General features: G+C 36.2%; 3 protein-coding genes across 3 annotated transcripts; 1 reads left to right on the top strand and 2 right to left on the bottom strand.

The window, feature by feature from the left end:
• The first annotated feature begins 3,754 nt into the window (after nucleotides 1–3,754).
• LOC18107844 (biotin carboxylase 2, chloroplastic) lies at nucleotides 3,755–12,171 on the top strand. Its single transcript, XM_006372138.3, has 17 exons — nucleotides 3,755–3,999; nucleotides 4,113–4,174; nucleotides 4,863–5,188; nucleotides 5,500–5,641; nucleotides 6,787–6,885; nucleotides 7,056–7,112; nucleotides 7,761–7,832; nucleotides 7,934–8,023; nucleotides 8,881–8,940; nucleotides 9,324–9,509; nucleotides 9,608–9,700; nucleotides 9,785–9,866; nucleotides 10,249–10,355; nucleotides 10,663–10,738; nucleotides 11,144–11,190; nucleotides 11,308–11,370; nucleotides 11,821–12,171. The coding sequence occupies exons 2-17, from the start codon at nucleotides 4,130–4,132 to the stop codon at nucleotides 11,854–11,856; spliced, it is 1,581 nt and encodes a 526-aa protein (XP_006372200.2). The 5' UTR covers nucleotides 3,755–3,999; nucleotides 4,113–4,129; the 3' UTR covers nucleotides 11,857–12,171.
• A 3,372-nt stretch (nucleotides 12,172–15,543) lies between these two features.
• On the bottom strand, nucleotides 15,544–18,306 carry LOC18107842 (mitochondrial import receptor subunit TOM7-1). Its single transcript, XM_052448940.1, has one exon. It carries the CDS (start codon nucleotides 16,120–16,122, stop codon nucleotides 15,898–15,900), a length of 225 nt encoding a protein of 74 aa, XP_052304900.1. The 5' UTR covers nucleotides 16,123–18,306; the 3' UTR covers nucleotides 15,544–15,897.
• A 140-nt stretch (nucleotides 18,307–18,446) lies between these two features.
• Nucleotides 18,447–19,169, bottom strand: LOC18107841 (60S ribosomal protein L12). Its single transcript, XM_006372135.3, has one exon. The coding sequence runs from the start codon at nucleotides 19,090–19,092 to the stop codon at nucleotides 18,595–18,597; it is 498 nt and encodes a 165-aa protein (XP_006372197.1). The 5' UTR covers nucleotides 19,093–19,169; the 3' UTR covers nucleotides 18,447–18,594.
• Nucleotides 19,170–22,519: the final 3,350 nt, after the last annotated feature.

Raw genomic sequence — 22,519 nt, 5'->3', positions numbered from 1 at the left:
ATTTATTTTTAATTTTAGCACCTCAAAACAATATAAAAAATAATTTTTTTAATTGTTTTGTAAAAACACTTCAAACAGCCTCTTACAAGTTCTTGAACAGCTCCACTGGTCGGACTTACAACTTCTTTAACGGCTCTACTGTTTATCCATTCGGCTATGGACTCAGTTACACTCAATTCGGTTACAAGCCAACATCTTCGAAGAGATCAGTCCACATCAAATTGGAAAATGATTCACATAAGCCTCCTTGTCCTGCAATTCGAGTGGATGACCTTGATTGCAATTATCAATTTGAAGTTGAAGTTCCGAATGTGGGCAGCATAGACGGAAGTGAAGTAGCCATTGTTTATTCAAAGCCACCAGAAGGCAACTTATCTTGAGCAAGTTATTGGTTTCAAGAGGGTTTTTGTTCCAGCTGGTGGAGTTGAGAAGGTCAAGTTCGAGCTTAATGCTTGCAGGAGCTTGAATGTCGTGGACTCCAATGCATACAGCGTTTTGCCTTCTGGTGCACACACCATCATGCTTGGAGATGGTATAGTTTCATTTCCACTCGAAATCAATTTGAGAAAGGATTGTCAGGAAAGATTGGAGGTAGGAGGTTTTCTTTGTTGACGTTGAGATCAGTTTTTGTTAGGATTAGCTTATTGAATTTCTTTTTTGTTGATCTTGAGAATAGCAGCACAATGAGTTGGATTTTAATTTGAAGAAAGAAAATTTGGAATAAAAGAGAAAAAAATGCCTGTGATTTGAAAATTTGAATACTGGAAAGAAAAGTTCAAAGTAATTCGTAGAATCGTGATGGGAGATTTCTAACTCACAGAATGTGCTAGAGAGTGAGAGGGATGGGCTCCTTTTCAAAGCCAAACGAGCCACATGTAGTGTGCTTCCATATCCTGCGAGCTCGAGGTCACAGAACTCCCATGCTCAAACTAGCAAGATTAATACATCACAAAGGCTTTCACACCATCATTGTGAAATCCTGAGGCCATAGCTCCCTTGATGGCATGCCTGATTTTCAGTTTGAAGCTATCCCAGATGGTCTTTCCCTCTGATTGATGCTGATGCCAGTTCGTTTCTCTGTCACTCTATCTCAAGCTCCCCATCTCGTGAGCTTCTTGCTAGATTCAACTGCTGTGAATTTTGGTAACATCACGGTCATGACACAACAACAACTTGTAGAGTTTGCTTGGGGACTTGCTATCAGCAAGAAAACCTTTTTGTGAATCGGACCTGATCTTGTCAGGGGAATCTACGATTTTTCCACCTGGGTTTCTTGAAGAGTCTAAACAGACAACTCTGATGGGAAGCTGGTGTCCGCAGGAACATGTCCTGAAGCACCCATCAATGGAAGAATTTTTGACGCAGCCTGAACTAAATCAAAAAATGAAAGGGGTTTTGAGAAGACCTTAAGTATTATTGTAAGCTCACACCACAGGGTAGAAATTCTAAATAATACTCTAAATAACCAAAGTAGCCCACAGGCTGGGTTTAAATAACTAAGGTTGGAAAATTTGCAAAAAAGATAAATTCTGAAAATAAAAATATCACTTAAAACTAGTCAATCTGCAAAATCGAAGCAGAAACGCCAAGCAGAAACAACATGAAATAAGACCCCGAAAAGTTACTTAAGATGGTAAAAAAACACAAAACTAGAAAAACAGAGGCATAAATAATTGAATAATTTATGCTAGTTTCAATGATCTTATCCAAGCAAGTTTATGCACAAAAAGTCTGCTGTCTCAAAACGAATCTAATTATAGCAGTACATGTCATAGCCTGGGAAAATATTAGGGAGTTATGGCAGGAAATCCTGTACTTCTTCGCAAGACCTTTTCCTTTTACGACTGTTTTTCATTAGTCTTCAAATGGAAAAATATACTTCACCATTCATACAATCTAGCAAGACGTGCCTAGCTAGTGCTTCATCATTAATTTGGTTGCACCCCACAAGAAAATCTGAAAATGCAAAATAGGATTAACTTAAACGGATAATGCATCAAATATATAATGATCAACCATAAAGCTCACAGTTGTCATGATAATCGTGGAAGTATTATGTATAGGTGAGCTACCAAGACTCAAGCTTTCCCTCCAAATCATTCTTTGAAACTGCCCTATTCACTACATCCCAGAAGTTGAACTACCAAGATTCAAGCTTTCCCACCAAATCTCCATTGAAACTGCCCTATTCTCCACATCCCACATCTATAAAACCCCCAATACAAAGTGAAATCAATACACCAAAGTGATTGGAGAAGCTTTGCATTTAGTATACGACTCTATTTAATTACTTTTGAAGTCCTCCCAATTGCCATCTCCAAAACCATGGCTTCTCTTCGTTTCCTGACATTTATTTCACCACTCTTGCTGATCACTTTGTCATTGGTGGACAACACAAGCAGGATAGAAGCGCGCAGGATTTTGGAGACAACATTGCCTAAGGTTCCTGAGCTCCCTAAGCCTGAATTGCCTGAGCTGCCACAATTGCCTAAGGTTGAACTTCCACCATTACCGAAACCTGAATTTCCTGAGCTGCAAAAGCCTGAAGTTCCCAAATTGCCTGAATTACCACCTTTCCCCCATTTACCCGAGCTTCCAAAGTCCACATTACCTACCATACCAGCTCTTCCCAAGGACATCAAGCCACCTCAGTCTACTACTAGTCCTTAAATGGCCACACCATTTCATATTTATATGTATTAGACACATGTGTCGTGAAATAACTTTAATACGTGGATAGGACTCTCGTCTGAGTGTTTGTTATTGTATTATTTTACGTTGTTGAGAGTTTGTTGTACTAAGAATTTATTTTTGGTTCGTGAAGCACTATCCTTTTATGATGACACTTGGGTTGGGCTTGCCAAGCCATGTTAATGATCCGATTGTTTTGACTTTGTTCGTGGATTGATCTGTCGAATCGAACGAGTTTAAACGGTCAATTCTTATTTTGTTCAACACAAAACCTTTTATGATGACACACGGCTTTTAGCTAAATATATTTAAGGTTATTACAAATTGAGCAGAACCCAACTTCTTGACCCAGACAGGCTTTGTTTTTGGGAGATAGAAGATAAGTTTTTCACATGCACTCCGTTAAAAGAAAAAAATGGCCAAAATCTTTTGTTCTCTGATTTTTCTTGGTGCTTGCCTTGTTCTTTCTACTGGTGCTAGAGTTAATCACAGAATCCTATCATCATCTTCTACTTTGAAGGTGTTGAATTGTCCATCCCATCTCATGTTTTGTGCAGGAGGTTGCGGATTTCATTAATGCTTTCAATATAAGGAGTTGAATTGTCCATCCCACCTGATTTGACATCTCACATAATAATATGTCCATCCTCAGGATCTGTTTCTACCTCAAAAAAAAAAAAAACTTTAACATATAAATGATCAATTTAAACCGGCCATTAGACGACATATTCTCTCAATTAATCATCTACAAGCACAATTATTTTTAAAAACTCATCCATTCAAATCGGTTCAAATTAGCATTTGTCAGTCGGTTTACCTCTAACAAAAAACACTCTCTCTCTTGCATGCTAATCCAAGATTTAGACCGATCCATCTTGCTTGTTAATCAGTAGTTTAGACTATTCCAGGTTGAAAAACAATACAAAAAGAAAAAAATATGGTTGACTTGATGATTCTATTCACTTCGGTCTAATCCGGTTAAAATTTGGCGGTCAACCCTTTTCCAGGTTTACTTGAATTAACCCTCCTACTGATGACTCGGGAAGTAATAATAATAATAAAAAAAGAGTAAAGAGAGGTTCTTAGCTTTGGTTTGGCAACCCAAACTCAACCAGGCGGAGCTTTCGATCTCACACACTCTCTTACACTCTTCGTCTTTCCTCGTTTCTATCGACAAGACAGCAATCCAAACTAAAGTCCCAACAAATATCTTCCTTCCTTCACTTCTGTCTTAAATACTCTCTCTCTTTCTCTCTTTCTCCCTGTGCTTTCTTTGTTTCTGAAACAATCCATCATTTCTTGTTCAAGGTAATTATAGTGATCATCATCTCATTTAGTTATGTTTGTGTTCATGTTGAAAGTAATGTGACTCCTGTTGTTATTTGAAGTGGGGTTTGTTTGCTTTTTTATTTATTTTGTAGGCCTTTCGGGTTCCAAAATGGAGGCAACATTGCCTGTTTGCAAATCTGTTACATCTACTCCTGTAAGTTGTTGTTGTCGTCTTGTTTTTGTTTTTCTATTCTTTGATTTAGTTGTTTTTGCGTAATGTGACTTGTTTTTTGTTTGAATTGTTAGAAATGTGTGTTATTTTTGTTTGGTTTGTAATGTATTTGCTTTGGAATGTTCACTGGAAGGAAATGGATCTTGGTTTTGTTTGTTTTGTTGTTTAGTGGATGGTATTGATTATTGGATTTTTAGTGTTGGGTTTGGCTTGCATCTGTGGGGATGAGAATTGAATCCAATTCGGTGATTTACTTCTTTTTTTTTGAACAAGTATTCAGTGATTTACATGAATGGTAGTTATGTGGTGTTAATTCAATTCTGTGATTTTGCTAGTGTGTGTGGTGTAATTAATGAGGATCATTTGAGAGGGTTGATGAGCTAAAAGCTTCTTTTTTTTTCCATTAAAAATTTTGTTGGGATTTGAAGATAAATGGTAGCAAGTATGTGTCTGATGCATTATAGCATGCATGGTGATTGTATGTTTAAACGAATTCAATGGTGCTGCTATGTCATGCATTTTTAGTCTTATGAGGTTGTGTTTGTGGTGAAATAGCCTTATTGATGCTTATGTTCAAAGAAAAGCTTCACTGTATCCTTAATTTGCCCAGGTCTGTGGTTGTTTGCTAGGATTATAGATGCTGAAATAGTTTGTTTATTCAATGCGTTAGGGTTTATTCATGAAGAGAAATAGTGGAATCAGGAATTCTCAATGCAGCTTTATGGTGGGAACTAAGGTTAACTTTCCTAGACAAAGAACTCAGGCTACCCAAGCTAATCACTGTGCTAAGAAGAATGGAGGAGCTCTTGGGGTTACATGTCGCGCAGAAAAAATTCTGGTAGCAAACAGAGGAGAGATTGCTGTTCGTGTTATTCGAACTGCGCATGAGTTGGGGATTCCATGTGTTGCTGTTTACTCAACCATAGATAAGGATGCACTTCATGTGAAATTGGCTGATGAGTCGGTTTGCATAGGTGAAGCACCCAGCAACCAATCGTAAGTGGTTATAATATCCTTACTTTATCAGTCACATGCATCACACATGGACATTTCCTTGCTACTAGCAAGGGAAAGTTTAGGAAAAGCTTCCGAGTCTGGGTCAGTGATCTAAAACAATTCTTCTCTCTTTAACAGTTGTTAGTACTCTATGCATTTCACTTCATGTCCAATTCATTAAAGCATTGCCCTGCTGTTTTCTGATTTTCTGGGCTGTCATTCAATTCCTCAGCAACAAATGAACGATGCTTTTAAGTTGTAGATGTGGAATATAATGGATTTATGTGTATGTTTCCACCGTCTTTCCACAGGTACTTAGTGATCCAAAATGTTTTATCTGCTGCTATCAGTCGTGGATGCACAATGCTGCATCCTGGATATGGTTTCCTTGCTGAAAATGCTGTTTTTGTGGAAATGTGCAGAGAACATGGAATAAACTTTATTGGGCCTAATGTAAGTAGTCACCAAGAAACTTAATAATAATAAAAAGTGAGATTTCTGCGATATCTACTAGATCTTGGCTAATCACATGTCAACTATTTTCTTTTTAATTCTGTATGCCCTGAATTAGATGCTAAAATTAGTTCTTTCTCAATCACAACATCTGTTTATGTTCTCAGAAATCATGGTGCATACAGGGTGAAAAATCCTGTATTTTGACTATCACACACACAGATTTGAACAGCCAATTCAATCTAGTTTGACCCAGAATAGGGGTTATGGGTAACAGTTAGTTATTATAATCTTTTTTGAAAAAACAAATCCTGTAGTGGATGATATCATTCTGTAAATAGATCTCATTCATTAGCATGGTATGATGCTGATTATCAAAGTTTGTTGATAATCTTAGTATTTGACATGCAGGAAAAGGTATGTTGAGGACAGTGAAGATATATTATCTTTATGCTATGTGATTATAGAGTAGGTTATTATTTTAGTTTTTCATCAAATATGTTGAGTGAAATACATTTTTTGCCACTGAAGGGTTGGCTCTGAAGTTCAACCTTGATTTCTTTTGTATGGAATGTGATTATTTACACAAATCCCATTTTGGGCAGGTTTTAGGATTGGGTACATATTGCTCCATTTCAGCTTGCGTTGTAGTTTATTCAGTGCATTTTTCTAGTCTGTAAAGTGGTTTCAGACACTCAGGTGGCTTAGCAGTAGAAAAATGCTGGTTAAAATTGACATAATTCTCAGTTCTAGCACAAGAACAGTGGAAAAAATGCTACTTGTCTCTCCAAGCTCATAACCAGAGTACACAAGTTTTTCATAGAATGCTGATTCATGCCTTCAACTTCATAAGCCAACTTGCCAATTTTTTTCATTGAGGCATACATGGTTCTAGCAAAAGCATTCTCTTGTTTTTCTTTTATTTTGATGTTTTTTCCTTTTTGTGTTTGAAACCTATATTTTTCTGTACTGTAAATGGGGAAATTGACTGAGTTACTCCACCAGCATGTTTTGAAGTAATAGGATTTAGAATTGGCTGAAGTTTTACCTGGTTAAAGTATACTATGAAGCATGTTTATTGTTACTGTATCACTTGCATAATTGCAAAAACTATGATATGCAAATTCTTGTTTGCTTTGTGGCAGCCTGACAGCATACGAGTCATGGGTGACAAATCAACTGCTAGAGAAACAATGAAGAAGGCAAATGTTCCAACTGTACCAGGAAGTGATGGCTTGTTACAGGTGCCATGTTTGGCCACTATCTGTTTGATATGATTCCAAAAATTGGCATGGAAACTATTGCATGGCTTACAAGTTCTGTGGTTTTTTATCTGGTTAGCCCCATTTTTTTTAATATAACAAGATGTAGTTTGATGTTATCTGACAAGCTCTTGTGCACCAATTGTTGTTAGAGTACCGAGGAAGCAGTAAAGCTTGCCAGTGAGATTGGTTATCCTGTGATGATCAAGGTAAATAATCTTCTTTCATATGAATTGGCATCATTTATGCAGGTTGTTACATCATTGAAATTGCAATAAACACCATTGTGACCCTTCCAGATTCAGACAAATGGCAATTTTGATTTATATAGAAAGGATGGAATAGTGTTTTTTCCTTGCTTCTAGCTTCATCACATCTGTGCCATCTAATTTCTTTTTTCACTCAGCTACACAGCAAGCAGTTTATTGAGCTCTTTACAACATGTACTGGAAATCTGCTCATGTGTGTGTATGTGGGTGCATGAGCATGCATACAGAAGTAAGCTAAAATACACTCCATTTAACCTTGCACAGTGGTGCCAAGCATTAAAACTGCAATCAAATAAAATATTCTTAGAATCATTAATAATCGGGATTCTTTGAAAATGATCACTTGGATCATATATTGAAATTATATGTTTGTGTCAGTAATAAGATAACCTCAATTGTATATTTCACCATTTCTCCGTTTGGTTTCTGAAGAATATATAGAAGGAAAACTGTGAAATTTCATGACAATAGGGGGGTCTGGGCTGGCTATTATGAGATTGAGATTTCTTCTTCCAGTTCTAAAACCATGCAAATGAACATAAAATTGAGAAGCATAGAAACTTCTACTAAAAACAAAATGTGCTTAAGGCAACGGCAGGTGGTGGAGGACGTGGAATGCGGCTTGCCAAAGAACCTGATGAGTTTGTAAAGCTGCTACAGGTACACTATTAGTATGGTGCCGTTCATTGTAATATTCAATGCTTACCTGGTTAAAGTGTGTTGTCTTTAATTGAGTTTGGTTCACTTTCTTTGCTCTGTAGCAAGCTAAAAGTGAGGCTGCTGCGGCATTTGGAAATGATGGAGTTTATTTGGAGAAGTATGTTCAAAATCCAAGACACATTGAGTTCCAGGTAATTTTTGTTTATTTAGAGAGTATTTGTAATGAAGGTTCCTAAGAATTATTTTGGAAGATCATTAAAGTAGAGTCTGAAAGTGGAATGTCAGAAACCTTTCTAATGTAAATGTGGGGGAAACTACTATCAAGTGTTTGATTATAGCAATCGATTATTCTTAGTCATGTAGAATTACCAGCTATAAGAACATAGTGCTATGAATGAATTAACCAAATGAGATTTGATTCAATCAACATGTAAACCTCATTGGACGGAACCTGCTTCTGTCTTAGACAACTTGTACAAAAAAAAGAGAAGGAAGAAGCCAGTTTTGTAAGCTAAAAATGTTTCTTGAACATTATATATCTTTTTACTGTGGATAAAAGGCATTTATCAAGCATGCCTGCTCATATTTTCAGCATAGTGTCCCTCCTATCTACAAATGTAATATGCTGTATGATGAAGATAAACAGAAATCCAAATCTAAATTCCTGAGCTTCAATGCTCTTCTACACATGCAGAAAAATAAGCACTTTAATTTGCTTGGCAGAGAATCTGAATCTTGTATGAGGTAGGAACAATTTCTTAGTTGATTAGTATAAACACTATTGGCTTTTGAGTTGACTCAACCAGGTTGATAAAAGAATTTGCCGAAAGGAATGTTTCAAGATTATAAATTGAAGTACATTCTTATATAGTCTTGCTTTCCATATAACACTTCTAGCACTGCTGAGTTTTGATTTGTTAATATTATAGTTCAGTTCAGTAATACTGAATTTCTTTTTTCCCTTTTAATTTTTTTTTCTACATCTAATTACTGTCAACATTTATGTGCTATTTTCTGAATCATTCTAGTATATCATTTTATTTTTCAGGTTCTTGCAGACAAATTCGGTAATGTTGTTCACTTTGGTGAGAGAGATTGCAGCATTCAGGTATTATTTACTTTCTTATTTTGCAATTATCTCAATGTGTAGCCATTTGTAATCTATTCCTGAGAGAGTGTTGGAATAATTTATGGGAAAAAGTTACCTTTCCATTTTCAACTTTAAAAACCAAGGGAATGTGTTAAATCTTGGTAATTCCTTCATAAGCATCAATAATCTCAAGGAAGCTGAGAGGCTTGGTTTCAGCTTAGTCATGCTCAATTATAAGATAGAGTGCATGAAAGTTCTTACCAAATGTTTTGAGAGAGTGATACCCCTCTTGTTTATCCCTTTCTTTTTGTCATTGTTGATTGTGTTATTTCACATTTACTTTTAGCAGTAAACCTAGTGTATTGAAGATAAAGGTTTTGTTGAATATGCCCATTGTACAGAGACGTAACCAAAAGCTGTTGGAAGAAGCACCATCTCCTGCTTTGACTCCTGAGTTACGAAAGGCTATGGGTGATGCAGCAGTTGCAGCTGCAGCATCCATAGGGTACATTGGTGTTGGAACGGTCGAGTTCCTTTTGGATGAAAGGGGTTCCTTCTACTTCATGGAAATGAACACTCGAATCCAGGTTAAATTTAAATGATTAGTGATTTAATTTTCTGCTAATGTGTTTATAAAATCCCTATTATGGTGATTCACAATATTCTTTTAAAAATTAAAATGCAGGTGGAACATCCAGTAACTGAAATGATTTCTTCTGTCGATTTGATTGAGGAACAAATTCGTGTAGCCATGGGAGAGAAACTTCAATACAAACAGGTATTGGAGGAAAGGATACAGAAAAAAAAAATGCTCTACGCTTCTACATCTATTTGAATTTGTTTTCTGGATTTCAACTTGCAGGAAGATATTGTTCTTAGGGGACATTCAATTGAGTGCCGTATCAATGCAGAAGATGCTTTTAAGGGATTCCGACCGGGGCCAGGTATGTGTACATTGTGCTGAATGTTACGTTCTTGTAAAATTATTGCTGCTATTTGATCCTCATTGTTACTTCTTTTCTGGTTGATGTTGAGTGAGCTATTTTCCAGCCAAATTGTGTTTTATCTGTACCATTTGAATGCATTGAAGGTCTAATCCTTTTTAAGGTGACAAGCCATGAGGTTTATTGCCTTTGCTAGTTTTGTCTATTTAGTGTTTGGTTCATCTCATGTTACTCCTTGATTTTGTTGGTGTTGCTTCTGGTAAAATCATCAAAATTTTATTCATCGTGCTGTGGTTAATTTTCTTTTCCATGGATATGTTTTCAAAAACCTTGAAGCTTATTTACTAATTATCCAGCTGCACCTTTTCTTCCGAACTAACAGGGAGAATAACAGCATATTTGCCATCTGGAGGTCCGTTTGTTAGAATGGATAGCCACGTTTATCCTGATTATGTGGTTCCTCCAAGCTATGATTCCCTACTTGGAAAGGTTTGTCAAACATTTCTTGTTCTTGTGTATGTTTTTGGCCATGTGACAAGAGATTCAAGCCATTGTGTCTCAATGTGATTGTTTTTGCTCCTTAGTTTTGCTTACCTCACATGTATGTTTGCCATCTTCTACTCTTTGGTTGCATATGTCCTAATGAAAATGCATTGATGTTCACTCCATAGGCATAATAACACAGCGTTATGTTTGTCTGGTTTGTCATCCTTATATCTCCTAGAATAGTGCATATCAACAATTCTACAGGCTTCAGCATGGTTTTAATTAGTTTGAAATTTGGAACTTATTGCAGCTTATTGTCTGGGCTCCAACGAGAGAAAAGGCAATTGAGCGAATGAAAAGGGCTCTTGATGACACTATTATTACTGGTAAGTATCCAAGTTTTCAACAGGTGCCTCACACTGTTGGCCATGTTTCTTTTTCATGCTCAACTTGAGCTAGTGGCAATGCATTATGGAAAGAGCACAGCGGGTTTATGGAGTGTGAGTTTTGAAAACCACATTTTTTTCTTTCTTTGATTTTGACACATGCAAATGCAAACCTTTTGTGAGGCTCATCCTTCAATTGGTTTTGTGAGCCATGATCCACAAATGGTCGGTGTAATTATTTTTTTTTCAGTTCGCTGCTAATTGCAGCAGGGTAGACAAGTCATTTGTGGCCTTTCTGTCAATCAAGAACATCTTTTAAATTTTTGGCCATGGTTGCAATTTGTTTTTGTTCTTAGAATCTATATATTCTTTAATTTTTCAAACCCTGTTACTTTCTTTATCCAGGAGTCCCAACAACAATAGATTACCACAAGCTTATCCTTGACATTGAGGTTAGAATAATTTACACTTTTTATTTATGAAACTTACTGAAAAAACCCATGTATTCTAGTTTGAAACTTGAGCTGATTGGATCTATGTTGTCTTTTCCTTTGTGGCCTTGCTGACAGGACTTCAAGAACGGAAATGTTGATACTGCTTTCATACCCAAGCATGAACAGGAGTTAGCAGCGGTAAGAACCTGATATAATCCCTTTCATTGAAAACTGACTCGAGACATTATGGTGATCTTGGTTCAAAATCACTCATTTTCGGTTAATAAGAATCCCATTTCACAGTTTCACTACAACAAACTCGTTAAACTGACCTCCATGCCCTTTTCTGTTCTGGCGTGTGATGATAGAGTCAAAGCATGTTCTTAAATGCTGGTTCCCAGGTTTCCACATCCAGTTCAGAATCATGCATTACTTCCCGAACAAATGCATTGTCATCCCTTTTTTCCCCTAGTTCCTTTCAGGTTATGGTGTTGCCTGTTGACCGAGTTGCTCCACATCCATGAAACTTCTTTGTCATGTTTAGATATAAGCTTTCTTCTTCATTGTGTGTGTGTGTATTGATTTCCATCTTGATATATGCTCAAGGTGTTCTCAAATAAATCCACTTTTCATCTTTTGTGCCTGCAGCCTCAACAAATTATACTAGCCAATTCAGCTTCATAAATAGATCACTTCTCAAATTACAACCTTGTTCAGCTAATTTTCGAGCGCGGTTACACGAGGCCAGAGTTTTCCTGCAAATCTGCCGGAAGCTTTCATTTCATTTGTGGTGTTTGGATGCTTTTCCTTTGTTTTAGAACTTGTAGATTTCGTGAGAATTTGTCGCGAAATTTTGATGTATTTTGTATGTTTTCCTTTTAGTTTGGGTCGAACTGGTTTAAAACTCATCCATGCTTGCATAATCCTGGAAGTACGTATTTAGTTCAGAGTTCAGACATGCGAAATTGTTCAAATGAAGGGAGATATTTAGCTCAATAATTATCTTGGCCCACAAATTAATCATATTTTAAAATTCTTAGTAGTTACATTCATAGACGTAGAACTTGGATTGCCCAGTGAATTGATTTAGAACTCGGTTGATCTAGGACGTCTGAATTGAAAGAAAAATAGAAAGAAAAACTTAATTAATCCTGTAAAAAACTTGGGTTGATTTACTGATCTGCACTCAACTTGAAGATATTTTTTGAAAAATAATTTTTTTCTCAAAAGAACTATTTTTCTCTCATCTAGCAGGTTTGGGTATTATAGGTATGGTTATATTAAACATATTAAATTAAGAACTCAATTAAATTGCACAATTATAAATAGGTGTAATTTACCCTCTTTTCAACAAACTCCTTTTTAATCAATGAAAGATAAATAAAAGAAATGATTAGTTTAAGAAAATAATGAAGCCCAAAGAAAAAAAACCATGGCTGGCATTTTCACCCTTCCATGTTTCTTCCTGTCCTTTTACTCTCTTGTTACCACTAAAACGACCCTGGAAACTGTAACAAAATCCAAAAACCAAGAACACGGTGATAATATCGTATCATTACGTGAGAAACATTTCCAAGACGATGAAACAAGAAAAGCTGGGATTATGAGTGTGATGACGCAAAGTTCTGAGCAAATGCAAAATAGTGTAACCCTAGAGAAAAGAAACCGACCCCAGGAGGTGAAGGAGGAGGATGCATGGAGCTGGAGGAGCTAAAGAAAAACATGCAGACAATACCATACCATTTGGGTTATTGACGCTTTCTTTAGAACACCTTCTTGATACCGATAGAAAGATGGAAGTTCATTCTCTTTTTATGAAACTCAGGGTGAGAAATGAGAGATATTGTAGTGGATGAGCTGCTCTGGTTGGCTGTGCAAGAAGTGCGATCACAGGCAAAGGGAAGTGAATACTATAATGGACTTTTGCTAGAGGAGGCGGTTCTGTTCAGTTAGGGGTGATTGAGGTATATTAGGGTTCAGGCTAAAGTCCTGTTAGTAATGTAATGCAATGCGATGCAGGCAGGTGGTCCAAACCAATCCCAGTCGCTACAGTTTCAAGCTAGTGATGATATTAGCCAAGAGAACCATGCTTGATGGTAGCCCTCCTTCTGCAGTCAGATTGCAGACTGCTTCAAGCATTGCCATCGATTTCGAGATTCCAGCATTGTTTAATCAAGAATCAATTTGACTGCAAGAAATAGAGAACCCACAGACTATTATGTGTGGTAGCAGTTGTGTTTCTAATCACCGAAACCCGAGTTTGAGAGGCGAAGTTCTGCTAATGATCCCCATGGAGTGCAGGAGAATAGTCCTCTTTCTGAATATACAAGTAAATTGACATTGCAGCAGAATCCAGTTAATTCCTTGGCAAGAAACACCATCAAATGAAGGAAATACATCCATGCATTATGCGAAACAGGATTTGCTAGAACAGGCTACTGAGGAGCAGCGGTTTTTGAACCCTCAATCACTATCTGTTTCATCTGTTGAACAAGGGTTGCAACTTCGCAAAACATAAAGGATCAGTCTTCAGAGAAGCACTCTTCAACACCTACTACCAGTATGGTGCCTGATTGTAGTATGATTTGATAATTTGAAGAAACAATCTGTTTATTCATGTAATTAATTTGATTTCAAGAATTTTCTGGGAGGATTGCTGATGGTTAATTAGCAGTTCTGGTGTTAATTTATCACACTTTTATTTATTTATTTTGGTTTTGGAACAAGGGTATCCCCAGGGTAAAGTCCTCTCAACAAGTGTGTTTTCAGGGAGGATGGAGGCTGTTACCACCTCGACCAATCACTTTTTGGCACAACATTTTATTCTTAATGCTTCTTGTTTGTTCCTTCTTCTTTTCATATAAAGCTGAAGGATCTTGTCCTCTTACCAAGTATTAATTGAACAAATCTCTTCCAAATTATTATTTATCAAAACCATATTCCATGTTTTGTATAATATATAGTTTTTTTTTTGCTGGATGAGCTTTGAATTTGGAGTAAATTATTATTTAGTCCCTGGGTTTCAATGACACTATAATTTAGGAAAACTTACAACTTGTGTCCTCAATTTATAGATTTTCAAACAAGAAGGACTAAGTTATAACTACATTCAAAATTAGGGATTTTTAAAATTTACTCTTGAAATCACATGGGACTTGTGACAAAGTTATTAAATTGTGTGGCAAAGTTATTAAATTGGGTTGGGTGGTTAACTCAGATCAATAAAAAGTAGAGTTGTTTGAATAATTTTTTTAAAAAAAAAATTTAAAACGATACTATTTTGAATTTAATTTAAAGCAAACCAAATTTTAATCAAGACCAAACCATCATTTTCCTTTATACCAATTGTCAAGAAAAAAAGGCTATAAATAGAGATACAAAATTTCAATGCTTATACCCGCTCATACACGCAGAAAAACCCTGCTACTATCTGACAGCATGAATGAGTTTGAAGACTAGAAAACTGCACTGACATAACAGATTGCTGGATGGCTCAAAATGAAGGTGAAGATATCATTTTATTGTCTTTCGATTCCTCGAGATGTTGCCAACCAAACAGGCAAACACAGCTAAAACAAACATGCACTCTCGGCATTAAGATAACAAACTCTTCAATTCCCGCACAATAAGATGCCCTTGTCATCTTGCACAGAGTTAAAAAAACCAATTGCAACACAAAATCCCTAATGCATATGAGAGAATGCATATATATATATATATATATATATATATATATGCATCAATCAAGCAGATCTTGATTATCCTCATATTGCTAAGTGTAGTTGAGGTGAAAAGTGGAAAATATCCGTGACGCTGCCATATGTATGAAATAATCAGCGAATTCATCATTCATGACCTAAGGGAATAATAGCACAGAATTGCCCTATGTTTGAATTACTGCTTGGTAGAGGCGGAAATCTTTTTCAGCCCTCAACACTGCAAATCATGAATTCCGCAAAACAATTTTCCATGCTAATTACGGATTCCTTAGTTGACAACAGCAGTTGAAAATCACATACTATGAAAAAAAAACCCATAAAGTCCTGAATCTCATCTTGATCATTTTCTCCTTCCCAAATATCTAATGAATGATGACTATCTTAAAACATCAAACTTCAGGATTCATTTTGTTGTCAGCTGACAATCAAGCTCATTATCAGTCAGACTATTAAACTTCCTAAAACTGTTGGAAATCTTCAGACATAAAATCTATCACTTTGCATCCCCATTTCCACACACCAAGATAAGAATAAAGGACCTTTGCCCTCACCTGTACCCAGAATTCATTTCATTTCCCGTTCCATACCTAAGCCCCTTGCAGAACTACAGTGATCCATTCCACATATCAATCAATCCATAAAAAAAAAAGAGAAGAAAAGCATAAAACCAGGTTAATAAACCTGCAAAAATGAAGAGTATGACAACATAAGCAATCATGAGTATCACTAAATCACTCACTTATTACTGACTAATAAAAGCTTAGAACTTTAACATTCATAAGCCATAACTAAATCACTAAATCACTCACTAATAACTAAGCGATCCATAAGCCAGCATAGCAAAGTTCAAACTTTAACATTTATACTAATCAATCCATACCTACAAACCCCAAAAAACAGTAAAATCTAACGAAACCTAACAAAACCCATTTCTCAAAAGGAAGCAGATTCGACAAATAAGCACAGACCCACCATAGAACAAGAGAAACCACGGTCTGGGCTCGAATCAGAAGGGACTAAGGAGCTGATAAATCTGGGGTTTAGGCTCAGAATTCATTCCAATGATGATAATCATAGGAATGAATCCATAGTGTGTGATTACTTTCGCCTTCTTAAATGTCCATGTGCTCCATTCTTTGACATACTGTGATGCTGACTTCTCTTCCACACCTTTTGCTCCCTTGCCGCTGCTGCTCTTGCCTTTCGTCTTTAGAGAAACCCTAGACGCCATTTTTTTGGCTGGTTTAAGAAAAGAAAACTTGGAAGAACCTTATATTTATATGTCTGGGTTTTTATTGTGTGACGTGTTTGGTGTTACTGCTTTTGCTCAGTTGTCTGTCACTTGCTTCTCGAAATCTGAAAATTCTAAATTGGAAACTTATCGTAAAATCTGGTCAGGACCCCTGAATTCACTCGGAAACTAGAGTACTTGAGACCTAACTGAGTCGAATTTGAAGGTATATGAGTTAAGAAGTTGATTCTGTCAAAACAATAAATATAACATATGTTCTTTGTGCCGATGCTCGGAGTGGTTGTTAGCAGAATTCTTAGAGAAACAAAGACATGCATGCATGGCTTACGATGTTTCATATTTGGTTCTCAATAAAACACATCCCATCTTTGGAAAAACTAGAGGATTCAAAACTTTCGTCAGGACAGAGCTCCTGGTCTCTCAATATCATCCTTTCTGTTGCCTGTTTCGTCAAATTACTGGTAGAGTGACTTCACAACTCAATATTGTTGGGTAGGGTGGGCTCATTAGCTGTTGATTTAACCTTTTTTTCCAGCATGAGAAACTAAAAATTCTGTCTCATGATGCATCTTTTCCAAAAAAAATACAGTAGGAGAGAGAAGCGTGGTCGAGCAGTATGAACGCAAACAAAGAACCTTATTAATAAGAGGTCACCCTCCTCGATCTCTATCTTCAAGGCTCGAAGATTAATCTCATGGCAGATGGAAATGAATGACTAGCCATTCAAAATGTAAGAAAAGGAAAAAAAAAAAAAGGGTGATTTTTTATCCACGGGCCAAGAGGCGATAATTTACCTTGCGATGGACGTCAGAACCTCGAAGTCCACTTAATCCCAACACATGAGCTTAGTCAGTTCAAAGCTATGTAGAATCATGGGGATGCTATGGGTTTTGGTGGTTGGTAGGCAAGATGCCAAAGCACAAACCTCTTCCCTCGAACCAAACAATACAACAGAAAACAGTCTATTAATGACCAGTACGAAAATTGAGAAATTCAGAGCATCAACAAGATATGAGTCAACTGACAACACAGGAAAATAACTTATCTATACAAGGAATAATCAAATCTATCAGGCAAATACTATGCAATGGGGATAGTAAACCGAGCAGAAAAGGTACATGGTAAAGCATCCAAACAAAAATGATGATATATGTAAACTATAAAGGTAGAAGCAAACTGGATAAAACAGCGAAAATCCACACAGCAGAGAACTGGCCTTCCCTAAACAAAAGCGAAGCTGGATAATCACTACCGAGAACAGTTGTTTCTTCATTATTACTCAAGTAATGAAATCTCAGCATCTATATAGGAAATTTAATCAGTTAGGCATCACCTCTTTCTTGATCTATTTTACATCAGTTGAATTCGCTGGTAAACTACCTCTTGTATCATTGCATTCATCAACAAGAACCGCCATATCACAAGTGATACATTGTTTCATGTAATCAAAGCAAAATCTATCAGTGAGATCACACTCACAAATTACATAGAATGTATTGCAATCTAATTGCAAAAAATTAACCCCCATTTCTACCACTTGATATACACTATTTCAAACAAGGATTGCGTGACTGCATAAGACAGGCACAAACCACAAAAGATGATGGAACAGACAAACTCAAATGGACGTGGAAGAAATGAAACTCAATTAGTATTATGATCAAAATATATGTAAAGCTACATGGCAAAGCATCTAAAACATGTTGCAGACATAAACTATATGCTAAAACTAAAGCTGGATACAACAGAAAATTCACTCTCCAGAGAGAACTAGCTTTCACAAATTAGTGAAAAAGTCAGTCAGTCACACAAGTTTTCGATTCTTCCAGAAATCTTTTCCATGTGAAGCAAAACAGCTAAAAAGTCCAAGCAAACTCATGCATTCATTATAACTTATTCTTGTCTATCGCTAAGCCCCATCCACAAACCATACTCCTTTCCAGATGGAACATTGGGAAAATGAAGGATAGAAACCAATCTGCAAAACTCATGTAGATGGCATAATACAAGTTGGAATCCTAGGGTCTCTATCTACTCACAAAAAAACACAAATGAAGCATGAAATTCCTACTTTCATAACAAAACTCATCAAAAGAGATCAAAGAAGTGCCTAAAAAGAGAATAAATTTTTACCCAAGACATGAATTTAAATAAATTCTCCATCACTAAACTTCCATCTTTACCTATGCACAAACACAATTTCTCAAGCAGAATCATACATCAGTCACAAAACAAATCACATAATCGAATCCAACAAAAACCAAAACAAACACAAAAAAAACACCAAATGAACAGGCAAGACAGACAACAAGCAAAAATACCCTCAATAAAAAAAGTAGTATATCACCTTTAAAAAGATCCTTAAGCATCCAGATACCATAACAACAAAAACATAAAACGGTATCCTTCAGAAACTTCAAAAAAACCCAAAAAAGAGCAACAATTTCTCAATCATTCAGAAATCTCAACATCACCATCAGTAATCTCCTGCTGCAAATCTTTTGGATCTTTCCCATCAACAGTACACCCAACTGAAACACAAGTCCCCAAAATTTCCTTCACTGTCCCACTCAGATCCTTCGCCATCGATCTCACACTCATAACCTTAGCAATCTCAATAACATCATCAAGAGAGATGTTCCCATTATGCTTTATGTTCTTTGTCTTCTTCCTGTCTCTCTCTGGCTCCTTCAACGCCTTGATAACCAAAGCCGCGGCTGAGGGCACGACGGTGACCTTGGCCTGACGGTTCTGGACGGTGAGCTTGACGGTGACACGGAGGCCCTTCCAGTCCTTGGCAGTTTCTTTGGCGATGTCTTCTCCGATTTTCTTCGGAGAAAGACCGAGAGGTCCGATTTTGGGAGCGAGGGAACTGGCTGCACCAACTTCGCCTCCGGTTACCCTCACGTAAACGTCGACAACCTGAGATGGGTCAAACTTCGGCGGCATTTTTGCTGCTCTGCTGCTGCCTGCTGACTGAGGGAATGGGAAGGGGGGCAAGGGTTTCACGAAATAGACGGATTATAAGATATAATGGCTGCTAGGGTTTTAAGAGAGTGAAATGTCTTTTTTAGGCCAATAAGGTGGGCTTCTTTCGTGGACTTTAACCAAGCCTTATTTGATTCCCTGTATGATAAAGGGGAACGTGGTCCGGAGTGATGGGTAGAAGTTAGAACATGCAGCAATTATATTATTCTGATGGATCAAAACCGCGTTTTCAGCCATCTTCAGTGTTAATATTGAATTTCCACTTGTTTTTTTATTAAAAAATATTTTTAAAAAAATATCTTCTTAATATTTTTAAATTATTTTAATGCATTGATATCAAAAATAAATTTAAAAAATAAAAAATATTATTTTAATATTTTTTAAAATAAAAAACACTTTAAAATAATTGTTATTATACATCTAAAATCTCTCGTAATGTGATTTACCGATAAAAAAATAATTTCTTTGGAAATATCAGTATGTTGTGTTTGGTTTTTAACAAATATGTATTCATTTTGTTAGATGATTTATTTGAAATGGCCACTAAACTTTATTATGTTAAAATGGTCCTTGAAAGTAGATTTAGGGTAGAGGATCGAGGAGGTAGGAGAAATAATATTTTTTCATGAGGTTCTAGAGTTGATTAAAATATGTTTTAAAACTATAATTTTAAAACTTGATTTTGGTTGTAGTTCGGGATAATTAATTTGAATTGATCTTTTCATTTTGTAAATTGATTAGTTAAAAAAATAAAAAAAATCAATGAATTTTTAACTGAGATTATGGGTCAACCCGAGTTTTTGATTGGATTAGACCAAGTCAATTTCTTCTTAGTTTTTTTTTATTATCTAAACTAGACAGATCTAGGCTCTAATTCAAATATGTCCCTGATTGACCCTTGATACAAGTTTTATAACAATGTATACAATCTCTTTCCTAAGACCAATAACATGTTCAAGTTCGTGCAAGTAAAAGACAATACACGAACTAATTTGATGCTGTAAATCCTTCGGTGCTAAAGCAAATTATAAGCTAGAAGATGGAGAAAACTTCGAGATGGTTCCTCATTACTTTAGAATTGCATATACTCAATGAAATAAGTCGTTATATTCTAGAGTGATGGGGCCCTTCCAAATTATAATAAGCTTGTTGCAGCGTGGTATCTTCACATAGGCTCACTTATGAGATTGAGAATTCTAATTTTAATTTGTAGCTGGTTATTTGTCTACTTCTCTACAAACTTTTTTAGAAATTATACTGTTTATAAGTTCATAATATTTTATATTCTCATATTGACACGAAAAAAAATCTATCATTTATTTATAGCATGTTTTATTTAATGATTAAAAAACCTTTATTACAACTTTGTTATAGAACTAAAGAAACCTTAGCCACCATGGCTAACATCTTGCGATTTGCTCCATTCTGAAAATAATCAAACGGGCTCAATAAGAGCTCACCTCCTCGATCTCTATCTTCCAGGCTCGAAGATCAAAATGTAAGAAGAGGAAAAAAGTAGGGGTGATTTTTTATCCATGGGTCAAGAGGTGCGATAGATTACCATGTGATGGACGTCAGAAGCTCGAAGTCCACTTAATCCCAACACATGAGCTTAGTCAGTTCAAAGCTATGTAGAATCATGGTGATGCTGCGGGCTTTGGTGGTTGGTAGGCAAGATGCCAGAAAGTTGGTGGCTCCGTTAAAAGCTAAGCGATTCTTCAAAAGATTTCCTGAATAGCAGCATTAGTTGGGAGCAGGAAATGGAAGGGAATCAAGCAGCTGACCGTTACTCTCTACCAATTGAACATAAATCTGTTTAATCTAAACGAATCCACTACCACAAATCCAGCACAAATCTCTTCCCTCGAACCAAACAATAATGATGATATAACTTCCCAGTATGAAAATTGAGAGATTCGGAGCATCAACAAGAACTGAGTCAACTGACGACACAGGAAAATAACTTAATCTATACAAGGAATAATCAAATCTATCAGGCAAATACTATGCAATGGGGGCAGTAAACCGAGCAGAAAAGGTACCATGGTAAAGCATCCAAACAAAAATGATGATATATATAAACTGTAGAGGTAGAAGCAAACTGGATACAACAGCGAAAATACACACAGAAGAGAAATGGCTTTACCTAAACAAAAGCGAAGCTGGATAATCACTACCGAGAACTGGCTTTCCTAATCAGCAAATAGACTAAACCTGACTAATAGTTGTTTTTTATTACTACTCAAGTAATGAATTTGCAGCATATACATAGGAAATTTATTCTGATAGGCGTGCTCTTTCTTGATCTATATTACATCAGTCAAATTCACCGGCAAACTGCCTCTTGTATCATTGCATTCATCAACAAGAACCGACCATAGCACAAGGGAATTTCCTAGAAAAAAACATGTCCAATAGGCAGAGGCATTATTTACACATCAATTGCTATTTAAACACAAGTTAGTGAATATGTTGGGTTACATCTACAAGGCAGAAACATAATTTCAGGTAATAAAAGAAAAATCTATCAGGGGGATCATACTCCCAATTACATAGAATGTACTGCAATCAATTGCGCAAATTAGCCCCCATTTCTACAGCTTGATAAATACTATTCCGTAAGAGGATAGCATGACTGCATGAGATAAACAAAGCACAGAGGATGATGGAACAGACAATGTCACATGGATTTGGAAGAAATGAAACTCTAGTATTATGATCAAACTAGACATAAAGCTACGAGGCAAAGAATCTAAAAACAGTTGAGACATAAGCTGTAAGTTAAAACTAAAACTGGATGCAACAGAAAATTCAAACTCCAGAGAGAATTAGCTTTCACAAATTGGTGAAAAAGTCAGTCAATCGCACAAGTTCGCTATTCCTCCAGAAATATTTTCCCTATGAACCAAAACAGCTAAACAATTCCAAGCAAACTCTTGCATTCATTATAACTTATTATTGTCTATCGCTAAGCTGCATCTACAAACATACACATTTACCACCGGAAGACTGGAAAATGAAGGATAGAAACCTATCTGAAAAGCTCGTGTAGATAGGATAATACAAGTTCTATCTATCAAATAAAAAAAACAAATGATGCGTAAAATTCTACTTTTCATCCATCCGTCCTCGTCCTATAAATCGAACAAAATTCATCAAAAGAGATCAAAGAAGTGCCTAAAATATGAATAATTTTTATCCCAAGACATAAATTAAATAAATTCTCCATCACTAAGCTTCCATCTTTACCTAGGCACAAGCACATAACTCTTCAAGTAGAATCATACACCCAGCACAAAACAAATCAGATAACCAAATTCAATAAACTAAAAAAAAAACAGAAACACAAAAAAAAAACCAAATGACCAAACAAAACAGTAAACACAAC

Source organism: Populus trichocarpa, chromosome 18 (assembly GCF_000002775.5).
Source record: "Populus trichocarpa isolate Nisqually-1 chromosome 18, P.trichocarpa_v4.1, whole genome shotgun sequence".
In the NCBI taxonomy this organism is placed as follows: domain Eukaryota; kingdom Viridiplantae; phylum Streptophyta; class Magnoliopsida; order Malpighiales; family Salicaceae; genus Populus; species Populus trichocarpa.
This window is presented reverse-complemented; position numbering and strand designations above follow the sequence as displayed.

Excerpts from the sequence above, each read along its gene's own strand:
- LOC18107844 (XM_006372138.3), top strand. The coding sequence starts at position 4,130 with ATGGAGGCAACATTGCCTGTTTGCAAATCTGTTACATCTACTCCT. Across the intron at positions 6,886-7,055 it reads GAAGTGATGGCTTGTTACAG|AGTACCGAGGAAGCAGTAAA; the intron begins GTGCCATGTTTG and ends AATTGTTGTTAG. Across the intron at positions 10,356-10,662 it reads ATGATTCCCTACTTGGAAAG|CTTATTGTCTGGGCTCCAAC; the intron begins GTTTGTCAAACA and ends AACTTATTGCAG.
- LOC18107842 (XM_052448940.1), bottom strand. The coding sequence starts at position 16,122 with ATGGCGTCTAGGGTTTCTCTAAAGACGAAAGGCAAGAGCAGCAGCGGC.
- LOC18107841 (XM_006372135.3), bottom strand. The coding sequence starts at position 19,092 with ATGCCGCCGAAGTTTGACCCATCTCAGGTTGTCGACGTTTACGTGAGG.